Raw genomic sequence first — 12,309 nt, 5'->3', positions numbered from 1 at the left:
AGTGCCACCACCTATCACAGGCATCGCACTGAACGTAGTTACTATCCGCATCAGGATTGCTGCACGCAGCGCACTCACCGTGCTGTGCTGCCAAATCCACTGCTGGGGACGTCATTTACACGTTGATTTATCGAAGAATGTTGGTCCAGCCAAAGAAAAAGCGACGCTGTTACCGAACAGCTTATTTATTTACGGCTTCGATCTATAATTGTAAGGTATTAGTTTCATTCAATAGTATGGCAATATAAAACCTACAAATCAGTGGCCTATATAAAGTCTTAGCTTTTCTTTTCTGCTGACCAACAATATCGGACTTGTTTTAGAAATGGACCTGAATAATGTTAAATTATACATAAAATTATATATAAATACATATAGGGAAATAACATTACATTTAACTCCGATAGGCTTTTTACAAAAAAAACGTTTCAATAACACTAAATATTACAAATTTCAACGAATCAATTTATAAATGTTCACCCGCATGCGATCTGTTTACGATTTTATAATTTTAGCCCTTCTCTTTCCGCTGAATGACGTTTCGACGTTTAGAGTCCTTCAAGCGTAGGCTGGCGGTTCGTTGTGCGGTATTAGAAGAAATTGTTGTCAGTTCACTCGATGACGCTGTGGCAACACACCGTAAAAATGATTATTGCGCACTAAAACCTCCATATGCCTAATTTGGTTTCATTTGCTTAATTAATTCTCGAGTAATGCAGAAATGTGTGTTTCATTTATATGGCAAGTTTTTTCGAGGCAAGTCATATTAACAGAAGTGTTTCTTTTAAGAATAGCGCAAAATGATGAGAAGTGGTTATATGTGTATTGTGTATTGTTCTGCGAGGGCAATAATGAATCATCAATCAATTATCTTCAACTGATTCTACAATTCAAAAAAACCATTTCAGGGCGACCAAACCATTCTACTAAATAGTCATTTCTGATTTTATTTTAAATTTTAAAATAATATCCGAAGTTATAAACAAGCCACTCGAATAATAGCGTAGTTCTACGTTAACAATGCGGTCGTGTCTTGGAAACAACCTCCTATAATTTTTTGGTTAAGTTATGTTTCGACAACGCTTGTAATACTTTGTGAGTAATACGATGTTCATATATGGAATTACATTTTATCTATAAGGAAAAGAAATAATAAATAATACCGATTTTGAATACAACAAATTTTGTCCTCTTCTTTTTAGTTAGCAACTTCGCATTCTTAACGTATTATTAGTGGTGTCATTTTGATTAAGTACTTAGTATGCCTCAGTGTCATATTCGAGAATACGCTCTGATGTACTAGGTCACTTAAATCCCATGACAACGCATGTGTTACGCTCGGTCATGGGAACCACTAGTACAAAGAACTAAAAATTATAAATTATTAGAGGCGAATGAACTGCAAAGTTTAAAGCCTCTCAAAAACAAAGAAGAAGAAGAAGATAAATTATTTTTTTAACAAGAAACTAACAAAATATCACAATATTGCTGTTAATTCCCTATATATAATTACAGGTAATTTACATTCAATCTCTCGTGCTCGTTCTAATGCTGGGCAAGTTAATGAAGAAGGTTTTCCTGGGAACTTTGCGGGCGGCTGAATTTGAGCACTTGATGGAACGATTCTGGTATGCACTGACGGAAACGTGCTTAGCTTTCACTGTTTTCAGGGATGATTTCAATCCGAAGTTTGTGGCGCTGTTTACAGTGTTATTATTTCTGAAATCCTTCCACTGGTTAGCCGAAGATCGTGTAGACTACGTAAGTAATTTCATCGGTGGTTTGATTTTTGTTCGATAACATTAATCTTCTTTGTAGATGGAGCGTAGTCCAGTAATCGGATGGATATTCCACTTGAGAGTAGCTGGTTTGTTAGCCTGCTTGGGTTTGTTTGACTATCAACTTATTTCGTACGCGTACCACTCCACGTTAACCAAAGGAGCTACTGTCCAGCTCGTATTTGGTTTCGAATATGCTATTCTGATGACAATGGTTCTTAATACAGCAATCAAATACATGTTTCATGCTGCGGAGTTACGTTCCGATACTCCGTGGGAAAACAAGGCAGTTTTTCTGCTATATACCGAACTTATTGTTGGGTTCATACGTGTGGTTTTGTATGTGATTTTTGTGATACTGATGGTAAAAATATACACCCTGCCGTTGTTCGCATTCCGCCCGATGTACTATACAATGAGGTAAACTCAGCTTTTTATAACGCACATTGATAGCTTTTTCAGATAAACGTCGTATGTTTCAGAAACTTCAAGAAGGCACTGAATGACGTTATTCTATCTCGTCGCGCTATTCGCAACATGAACACCTTGTATCCAGATGCCACACAGGAAGAATTGCAACTGTCGGATAATATCTGCATTATTTGTCGCGAAGACATGGTTAGCAGTTCAAAGAAACTGCCATGCGGTCACATCTTCCACACTGCATGTCTACGTTCCTGGTTCCAGCGACAGCAAACATGTCCCACTTGTAGGTTGAATATCCTTCGAACGCCTATTACGACTGTTGTTCCGAATCTCAATCAACCGAATGTGAATGAGGCAGTAAATGCAGCAAATGTTGCGAACGAAGGAAATAGATCGATCTCCACAGTTGGAATCAATACGACGACGGCACAATCTAATGGTATGTAGTATTGATAATTAGTTATAATAGATGGATGTTTTAGTTCACATGCGGTAAAAAAAAACTAGAAGTGGGTTATATATTTGATATAACCGCAAGTTGGACGTAGGACTAACGGTGGCTTAGCAATCAATAAGTAAAAAGCATATAAGTCTTAGACATTCCATGTTTCGAATAAAGTGAGATGAAATGAAATGAAAAAATGAAGTGAAATTAAAAAAATCTGAAGGGATACATAAGAGTGAGTAAGTTCAAATAGTGCTCGTAGCCAAACCAAGTGATTATCATCTGTGTAACCAATCTCTCTGTATAAATTCTGTGCAGCTTCATCCGGACGATTACGTTTTGCAATAGTAGTATATCAAGGAACTGTTCGAAGTGATCCGGAAAAGCTTTTTCACACTTCACACTTTTTGACACTGCCTGAGACATTGTTAACAATGGCGCAAAACAATAAAGCTATCACTCGCTCTAGATCAGCTACGTGGCTGTGTGCTATTGGTTCCTCGGCTAAACGGTCCTGTGATGAGCTGTCAAAACACTCTGATGATGGTGCACTCGGTAGCCTAGACGATTCGTGGAGCAAAATTGTTGCTTGCCAGTAATACCGAGTGACTGGAGGCGAAAATAATGAGTGGGAATGCTATGCTGGAAAAACGTATTTAAAGTATCGAGGAGCAGCTGGTTTCTGTACGGGTTCTATACGGGTTTCGGAAAGTTGCTGTCTCAATCGGCTGCGATTTTCAATTTTCAATTTATTCACAAAGTTAACAGGCTGAACATAGATGCCCTAATGCTTTCAATTAAATCTACTTATATACTATTACTACCAACTAATTTATCAATCATTAAAAGTCCTACTGCTACTAACACTGAGAAAGAGTGATACTGAGCATTTTTTGAGGGATGAACGCAAAATATGATAGTCGAAATTAGTGCAAAGATTAAACATACGGCACATACTATGTACAGGCTCGTTATATGCATAATTTGTTCGTGTTGCGGGGAGAAAGTTTTGGGTACGCAAATTCCGGCGATTAATGTTGAAATTAATCATCCGGAGGAGCTCAGCACAATCAATATTGGATGTAATTAAATCTGATATGAATAGCGCTTTTGCGACATTCTTTCTTGAGAATAGTAAGTCTAGCCCAATCAGCTTGCAGTGATCCTCGTAGCTGTGGAGATTCGAAGGCTCATTCCACGGAAGATAACGTAGAGCGAAACGAATGAATTTATGCTGAACTGACTCCGCTCGTTGAATATTATTTTGGTAGTACGATGACCACACTACACAAGCATATTCGAGAGTTGAACGAACCAACGCACAATAGATGATGATGATGATGTTGAATTAAAGAGGCTTTAAACTTTTCAGTTCATTCGCCTCTAGTAAATACGCACAATAGAGAGATTTGATGCAGTGTATATTTTTAAAATGCCAACACTAATGTAACACGAAAAATAAAACCAAGAGTTTTAGATGCTTTAGAGGTGATAAAAGATATGTGCTCGCGAAAAGTTAATTTAGAGTCCAGTATAATCCCAAGATCTTTGATAATTTCGACCCGGTTCAATGTTCGGCCATGTAGCCTATATTCGTATTTTACCAACGATCGTTTACGTGAAAATGATAATACTGAACATTTCGATGGATTCAAACATATTCTGTTTGGTAACGCACCATTCGGCAAATTCGGCATTTTCAACATCGCCAATGCTGTTCACTGGGTGGAACAGTTTAAAATCATCTGCATATGATAGTTTGCAGCATCTTAGGCTAAAGTTTATATCAAATGTACGGACCAAGATGACTGCCTTGAGGGACGCCAGATGTAACTCGGAAAGAACCAGATATTGTGTCACCGATTTTTACTGACATAACGCGATCCGTGAGATAAGAATGTAGCCAATCCAAGAAAGGACCATTGAATCCAAGGCGTCGAAGCTTGGCTATTGCGATATCATGGTTGATAGTATCGAATGCTGCAGAGAAATCAGTATAGATCGTATAGACTTGTTGGCGTGATTCAAGAGGACGGGCGATGTAGGATGTATAAACAACAAGGTTCGTGCAAATTGACCTTTTAGGCATGACTCCGTGTTGTTCCTCAACGATATAATTTCTGCAAGTGTGGGAGATGAAATCCAATATAATTAGCTCGAACAACTTAGAAACCGCACATAGACAAGCGATTCCCCTGTAGTTTCTGACATCTTTTTTGTTGCCTTTTCTGAAGACTGGGAAGAAGTATGATTTTTTCCATGCATTTGGAAAAGTTCCACAGACGATGGAGCGATGGAACAAGATGCTCAGCGGTAACGAGAGGCTGCTAGAGCATTTCTTCAAAATAACAGAAGGAATACTGTCGGGTCCAGCATTCGAAGAGTTTTTCAATTTTTTGCAGGCATTGTGTACGAGAGTGGCATTTATTACTAGAGACACACTTGTGGATAAAAGGCTTGGTACGTTGCTAACGATTGTATCAATTTGATCGCTATTGAGATTCTCGACGACAAAAACGCCTTTGAATTGTTTTCGAAATAACTCACAAATACCTGTGGTAGCTGCTTCAACATTGCCACGCGACATCACGGTAGGTAGACCGAGCTCTTTCCTCTGGGTGTCAACATACTTCTAAAATCCTCTATGGTTGACCCGTAAATCGGATTGAATGCGGTTTTGATTAGCGAAATACAGAGCTCTGTTTAAACGCCATAGTTCGCCATAGAATATCTATTTTTCCCGAAATCACAGCGATTTAAAAAAAAATCATTCCATTTTTTTTCATTCCAATCGATACTCAGAAAAAAAACGATTCATTGCTGAAAATTAGTTTTGCGATAGTTGTAGTAAAGTGACTCGGTTGTGCTTGCGAAAGCAAGTGTTGACGATATGGATAGAGATACCAGATGACGACAACGTTTCACCAAAGGGGCGGGTGCTTCAGTTATAACCGTGTTGTAAGTCATCTCTAAGTTGATGAGGCATAAGTCAAGAATCCGGTTATTGTCGTTGAGGATGCCATTCTTTTGACATATACCAGCGGTGCAGAATTTAGCAGACGCTCTGTCAATTGGTTTATAGATAAGTGAGAATACACTGGATATAGATATTTCGATTCACTGAGGGACCAACAGATACCAGGCAACTCAAAATCACAAAGCTAAAGGATTCGGTCATTCAACTCCATTTGTTTTGTAACCCAGTGAAGAGAGGAAATATGCTGCTCAATCACTACTGAGTTGTTGGTACGATCAGGAGGAATGTAGAAAACACCAAAAAAGACGCAGCAATCATTCAACGAAATAGCTGCCCAAATTTGCTCCACCGAATGACCATTAGAAGAGAATATTTCATGCGATTTGAATTTTGAATCAACGCAAACCGCATATATGTCAATGAGAATCTAACGACCAACGGAACGCAACATGTACTGGTGCAAAATGTGTCTACCCGTAACGGAATTGTGTTCCTCAAGCCGAATGGATGCGAAAATTCAACAACGGTTTACACACCCCAACATATTGCGTCGTGCATTAAGAACCCTATTCTACAAGTTTTGACGTAGGACTACGTCTAACCGGAAGATATAGGGGGTGAAATGGAAATCTAGACACTGAACAAGTAGGAAAAAATGCAAGATTTGGAACGCTTATAACTCGAGCATTTCTCAATAGATCGCAAAGGTTTTTGTATCAATTGATAGGAAATATATCTACGCATCTATCATAACGAATAACATTTCATTTTTCATGAGATAAATAATTGAATAATTGTGAAATATCAAGCATTGTCAAAATGCCCTATGTGCCCATTTTTGATTGGTCCATTTTGTGCTCCTCAAATCGTATCGACCAAAACGGGCAACCAGAGCAGCAGCGAAATAGAATGAAGCACGATTGGAAAGGAAAAAGAAAAAAATGAACGAAACATTGGTCGCAGTCTCACACATGCGTAATTCTCGAGCCAGCCAGTCAGCTTAAAAATCCCCGCTCCGCTGCCGTAACGATCATTCTTTGTGTGAATACCGACTGGACAACATCGTTGCTGGACGGCGAGGGATCGAGTGCCTTTCTCAAGGCAAGAGGGTGGAGGTGGTAGCGCTGGAGTAAAAGTAGAGTAGAGTTTTCAAAGGGCCTTTCTCAAGGCTAGAGACGAATGAACTGCAAAAGTTTAAAGTCTCTATAATACAAGACCTTCCTTCCTTCCGTAACGATCATTCTCATTCAAACCGTACACCATATCGGTTCGCATCACAACACATCAACAAACCAACCCAAGCAGCCATGTCTGGACATGGTAAAGGAGGAAAAGTGAAGGGAAAGGCAAAATCCCGCTCGAACCGTGTTGATCTGGAGTTCCCCGCAAGGGTGCGTGCTAACGCCGAGCGCGTTAGTACCAGTGCACCAGTCCACCTAGCCGGCGTTATATAGTTTCGGCCGCCGAAGTGATCGAGTTAGCTGGCAAAGCTGCTCGCGACGATAAGAAAACCCGCATTCGGAACAGAACACATTCGGTTCGGTGGACATCAGGACAACAGGCAGTTGCAGCGAGTGGCGAGTGGCAAACGCAATCGCAAAACGGCATCAGGTAGCAGAAGAAAAAAGTTTGTTCTTTATACAAACTGCTTTGGTGGCAAATCCAGAACAAGGCGGCATCGAGGGCGTTCGAAATGGTTTTTTTTTTCAAAACCACGAGTACTAAGTTTTCTAAATTGGAACCATTCCATAAAACAAGGCGCTTTTCAGGACCATTAAACCTTCCAGAAAAGAGTTTAGGAAATACAGTTCAATGCTTTCGAAAACATCCAAAATAATAATAAAACACAAATTGATTTTTTCATAATTTGTTTGCCAGGATCTGATGAGTATGTGAATTTGGCAGTTGTTCTGAGCTTATTGATAGTTGGGAACTTTCCTGATTATTCAATTTTCACCAATTCTTAAATTGTTTCCAGATTGAAAGTACAGTAATTTACAATTAGTTCGACATTTAGCTAATTGGACGGACATGTAATGCGACTTATTTAGTTGGACATTTTTGTAAACATAGAGATCCAAATTATGACCCCACATTGAAAGTCGACACTGTACCACTGTCATCGCAAATGTTCAATTACAGGTTAAAATCGCCTCCAATGTGACACTGAGTGGTGCTTCGGCACGTCGCATTAAATATAATTTACTGTACAACATGTCACAAAGCTGGATGGGAAGTAATTTTGCAACTGTGAAAGCTGTGGCGAGTGGCAACAAATCGCTAAACAGGAAGGTTTAGCCGAACAAGATGGGGATATCGAATGATAACAAAACAATAAACTCTTTAGATTGAAGATAATTTTGTGATCCTGAAAAGGACCCTTTTTAGCCTGCGTGTGAATCCAACGAGCGAACAAATCGTAATGAATGTATTTTTCTTCTTCTTCTTCTTTGTTTTTAAGAGGCTTTAAACTTTGCAGTTCATTCGCCTCTAGCCCAGTAAAGAGCCACAATTAGACCAGCCCAGAGGGGACTGGCGAAAAGGGAAACCAAAAACAAAATAACATCCATCAGATCTGTCCGCTCGATTTCCGAGTCAAGAAGAAGGTAGGAAGGGATCCTATGCTTCATAAGATATTTAATATAAGCTGTAAAGGGAAGTAAGTATTTAATGATCCGAGGACCAAAGCGGTAACGAAGCACAAGTGACCCAGCGAAAGGCGTGCTCCAGAAACAAAAAAACAAAAAGGCCCTTCTCAGGAGGATAGGAAGGAAAGGAGTGGTAAGGATTTGGGTGGGATTAAAAGGAATGGATTAGGGAGGAGTGACATGGGTAGGAAAAGGGGAAGGAGTGGGATAGGTAAGGCTTCTGAAATTGTAAATTAGTTAGTTGGCATTTGTTAGTAATTTATTCATTTTTTTACATGTATATATATTTTATTTAATTTTATTTTATTTTATATATGTATACACATACACATATTTATGTGTATTTAAAAAGTATTGAGTGTCAGGAATCGCCATCAATCCCACTGAGTGAAATGGAGGACAACTCCCGGCCTTTAGAGAAAATATAATATTAGACTAGGAACCGCCACTCCCCCTACCATCTCCAAAAATAAGGTGAGAGTCGGTTTCCGGTCCTACGATTATGATGTGAAAGTTATTTAAAGAAATAATGCGATTAAATATAATATAGATGAGTGAAAGCCAAGAGACCGCCCTCGGTCCTACCTCTCCCTCAATAAGGCGGTGGCTCCAGGTCTTTCGATTTGATGGAAAGTATGGTGAGAAATAGATAACATATATCTAGCATGAGAGATTTGGAGCATCATCTGCTCTACCCTCTTCAATAATAAAGCGGATGATAACTCCTGGCCTCTCAATTTAACTAAGATAATCGTAGAATTGTTGTAAGAATGCTGAAAAGTAAAGGTTATAATAATGTAATGATTACAGCGTAGGTTTAATGAAAGAAATTATTTATTTGTTCTATTATTACCCTTTGGGGGGCTAGAATTTTTCCTGAGTGAGTGTTGTGAGTGTTGTTAGTGTTGATGTTATTTTTGGTTGGAGTAGATTGGCTTGAACTGTCAGCCTGTGATTGTTGATTATTAGTGTGTGAGTGTCTATTGCTAGCGTGTGTGTTTTGGTGGCTGTGAGTGTTGGTACTTTCAGTTCTATGTTCGTTTCGTGTACGATTCCTTTGTCCTTCTTTAGTTTGTTTATTTTCCTCATCAGAAGACTTATGTTCTTCTGAAGATGTTCCCTTGTTCGAAATTTTTCTTTTATTCTTTTTCTTTATTTCTATATATTCCATTGAATTGACTGAATCCTCATTAGTTTCCCTATTCTGTTCTTCTTCGGTTTCCATATTTTTCTGTTCCTCTTCTTCATCTTCTGATACTTCCGAATCTTCTTCCGATTCTTCATTTGAGTTAACCGATTCATCTTCGGAATGGACGGATGGGCTCTCATCCTGAGGGGAATTATTAGAAGTGCATTGGCATTTGCACTGTGTGCAGCCGCCAACAGCATATTTAGCAATGTCCAGTCTGTCTTTAAGGACACTGGAGTAGGTAGTTTCATTATTCTGGAAATTGAAGATTTCTCGGGCTTCCTTGTAGGAAATTCCCTAGTCAATACGTATTTTGGTAATTTTATTTTCAATTATCCATACTGGGCACATCCTACTAGAAGAGGAATGATTACCCTTGCAGTTGACACAATATGCAGAAGATTTGCAAATTTTATTTCCTGACTTTTTTATTTGGTGCTCTTGGCCGCAATTAATGCATAGTGGATTGTCACGCTTACACCGTTTAGTGGTGTGTCCAAAGCGGAAGCATTGAAAGCATTGCATGGGATTTGGATAAAAATTCCTTGTCCCAGCACGAATGAAACCGAAGTAGATAAATTCGGGGATTACTGTTCCACGAATTGTCAAAATAAGCGTCGGAGTTGGTATAATTGCATCATTATCTTTTCTGGTAATTCGCTTGACGTTGATCACTTTCTGATCTGCAAGCTCCTTTGCCAGTTCAGACTCGGTTAAATCTAAAACATCACGGCAAGTGACAACGCATTTGCGTTGGTTGAGTACCGGATGGCTAATTATCTCAATTGGAGTGTTGTCAATCAATTTAGTAATTTCAAGAAGCTTACCTAAATGTTCCTGGTTTCGTACTGGAAGGATGTATTGGATACTGTTTTTGTCGTCTCTTTGAGGTCTGGCCTCATTTAAAGATGATTTGATCACACTGTTGATCGTTTTGCTGACAGTAAACGGGTTGGTGGGGAGGACATTGTCCCCTTTAGCTCGAAGAAGTAAAATTTCCAGAGGAACACATTCCGGATCAATCCACCTTGGGAGGGGCGGCCTGGTAGACTTCCCCTGATACAGATTGGTAGCTCGGCCTCCTGGAGGCCCGGAGCTACTGGAAGGCATTTTGTCGCCTGGCTATACCCAGGGTATAGCCGGCAAAATGGTCAAACTGTTCACTAGAACACTTGTGAGAAAGGCTAATACTTCTGGATGTGACCAGGAAAAAGCCCTCACTGGGAGAAAACACACGAAATAAGCACAAGAGCACAAACAGTAAGTGTCCTTACTTTCACTTTTATACTTATGATCTTCAGCCTATCAGACTATTTTCCTAGAAATAGTTCACATTAATTTTCTTTTTATTTTCCTATTTCACTTTTCTTCCTAACTACTTATCGCACTCATTTTTCATGTCCCAAAACACAAACGCTAGCAACGTAAAAAACCCCTAATCACTGCCGCGAGAAGGTTCTTGTACCTGCAAAAAGTAGCGTGGGGAACGCTAAAAAGCGCGCCCCTTTTTCGCCGTTAAATAGATGCAACGGATGATGGAAGAGATGTGGGAGAACGAGAAATTAACCGCCGTTGCGGCAATATGTAATCCTTATGATGGTTTTGTCCTTCTGCTGCTCTGCAAAGCTGTTACAAAATCTTGTTAGCACATATAATAAGCCTTAAGAAAGGCTGTAAGCAGAAAACTCCTATTTTTCTATACTCTTTTCCAAGGGGCGCCAAAAACACGACCGAATCGGTTGAATGTCAGTAGCACCTTGATGTATTTTTTTGCCATCGCTCCCTTTTAACGCTCATTCGTTCGTCTCGTTGGACTCGCCCCTTTGGCTGAGTCTGCCGATTTGTCTCTATCCTGTGAGTGTGTACCGCTAGAGTATAAAACACGCGGACCCCAAAAAAATATCTTATTTTCTTTCAAACCGTAAACCCGTGTGGTTGTACGGCATCGGCATCGTGGACGTAACAAAGGAGGACAAGTTAAGGGAAAGGCAAAGTCTCACTCGAACCGTGCAGGCCTCCAGTTCCCTGTTGGTCGCATTCACTGATTGCTCCGCAAGGGTAACTAGACCGAACGGATTGGTGTCGGAGCACCAGTATACCTAACAGCGATTATAGAGTTTCGGCTATCGGAATGCTCGAGTTGGCTTGCAAAGCTGCTCACGACAATCAGAAAACCCGCATCAAGAACAGAGCAGCTTCGGTTCGGCGCTCATCAAGGCAACAATTAGTTTCAGTGAGTGGCAAAGTGTTTCTCCGGCACGTCGCATTAAATGTAATTTACTGAACAACATGTCACAAGCTGGATGGGAAGAAATTTTCCAACTGTGAAAGCTGTGGCGGGTGGCAAACGCAATAGCTAAACAGGAAGGTTTAACCGAACAAGATGGGAATATCGAGTGATAACAAAAACACAACACCAAAGGTTCTTTTCAGAACCATCAACATATTCATAAAGAGTAAACAGTAAACTAATCCATTTTTCAGGTAGATAGGTAGGTATTCACGTAGGAGAAGAAAATAAAACAATATATTTAAAATATATATTTAACAATAGCTGTCCCCTTTGTATAGTCCTACGACACTCCGGTTATGTCCCCGACATTACCCACCCGTCTTTTTTTCTTTTCCTTCACACATTTTCCATGTGATCTCTTCATGATTTCTTCTTGTTTTCTTCCACTCCTAAAAGTATAAAAGAATATAGCGACCTCTAGTCCAAAGCCATGAAAACAAAAAAAATCGACTACAATCAATAATTACGGAAACAAAATCCATTATTTTTGAAAGTTCAATATTTTTTAGCTCATTGGCTTCATTTTGATATATCGATCATCTAAATCGGTTTA

At 39.5% G+C, this 12,309-nt stretch overlaps 1 protein-coding gene across 2 annotated transcripts in view; it reads left to right on the top strand.

Annotated features, from left to right (window-relative positions):
• LOC129761952 (E3 ubiquitin-protein ligase HRD1) overlaps positions 1-12,309 on the top strand; it is a 40,883-nt gene that overhangs the window by 18,548 nt on the left and 10,026 nt on the right. For both annotated transcript variants that reach the window (XM_055759853.1, XM_055759941.1), the window contains exons 3-5: positions 1,516-1,761; positions 1,819-2,198; positions 2,261-2,643. In XM_055759853.1, coding sequence (XP_055615828.1) covers positions 1,516-1,761; positions 1,819-2,198; positions 2,261-2,643 — 1,009 coding nt within the window. The remainder of the gene's footprint in view (positions 1-1,515; positions 1,762-1,818; positions 2,199-2,260; positions 2,644-12,309) is intronic.

Source organism: Toxorhynchites rutilus, chromosome 1 (genome assembly GCF_029784135.1).
Source record: "Toxorhynchites rutilus septentrionalis strain SRP chromosome 1, ASM2978413v1, whole genome shotgun sequence".
Taxonomy (NCBI): Eukaryota; Metazoa; Arthropoda; class Insecta; order Diptera; family Culicidae; genus Toxorhynchites; species Toxorhynchites rutilus.
Note: the sequence above shows the minus strand (reverse complement) of the source record. Positions and strands in the feature narration are given on the sequence as shown.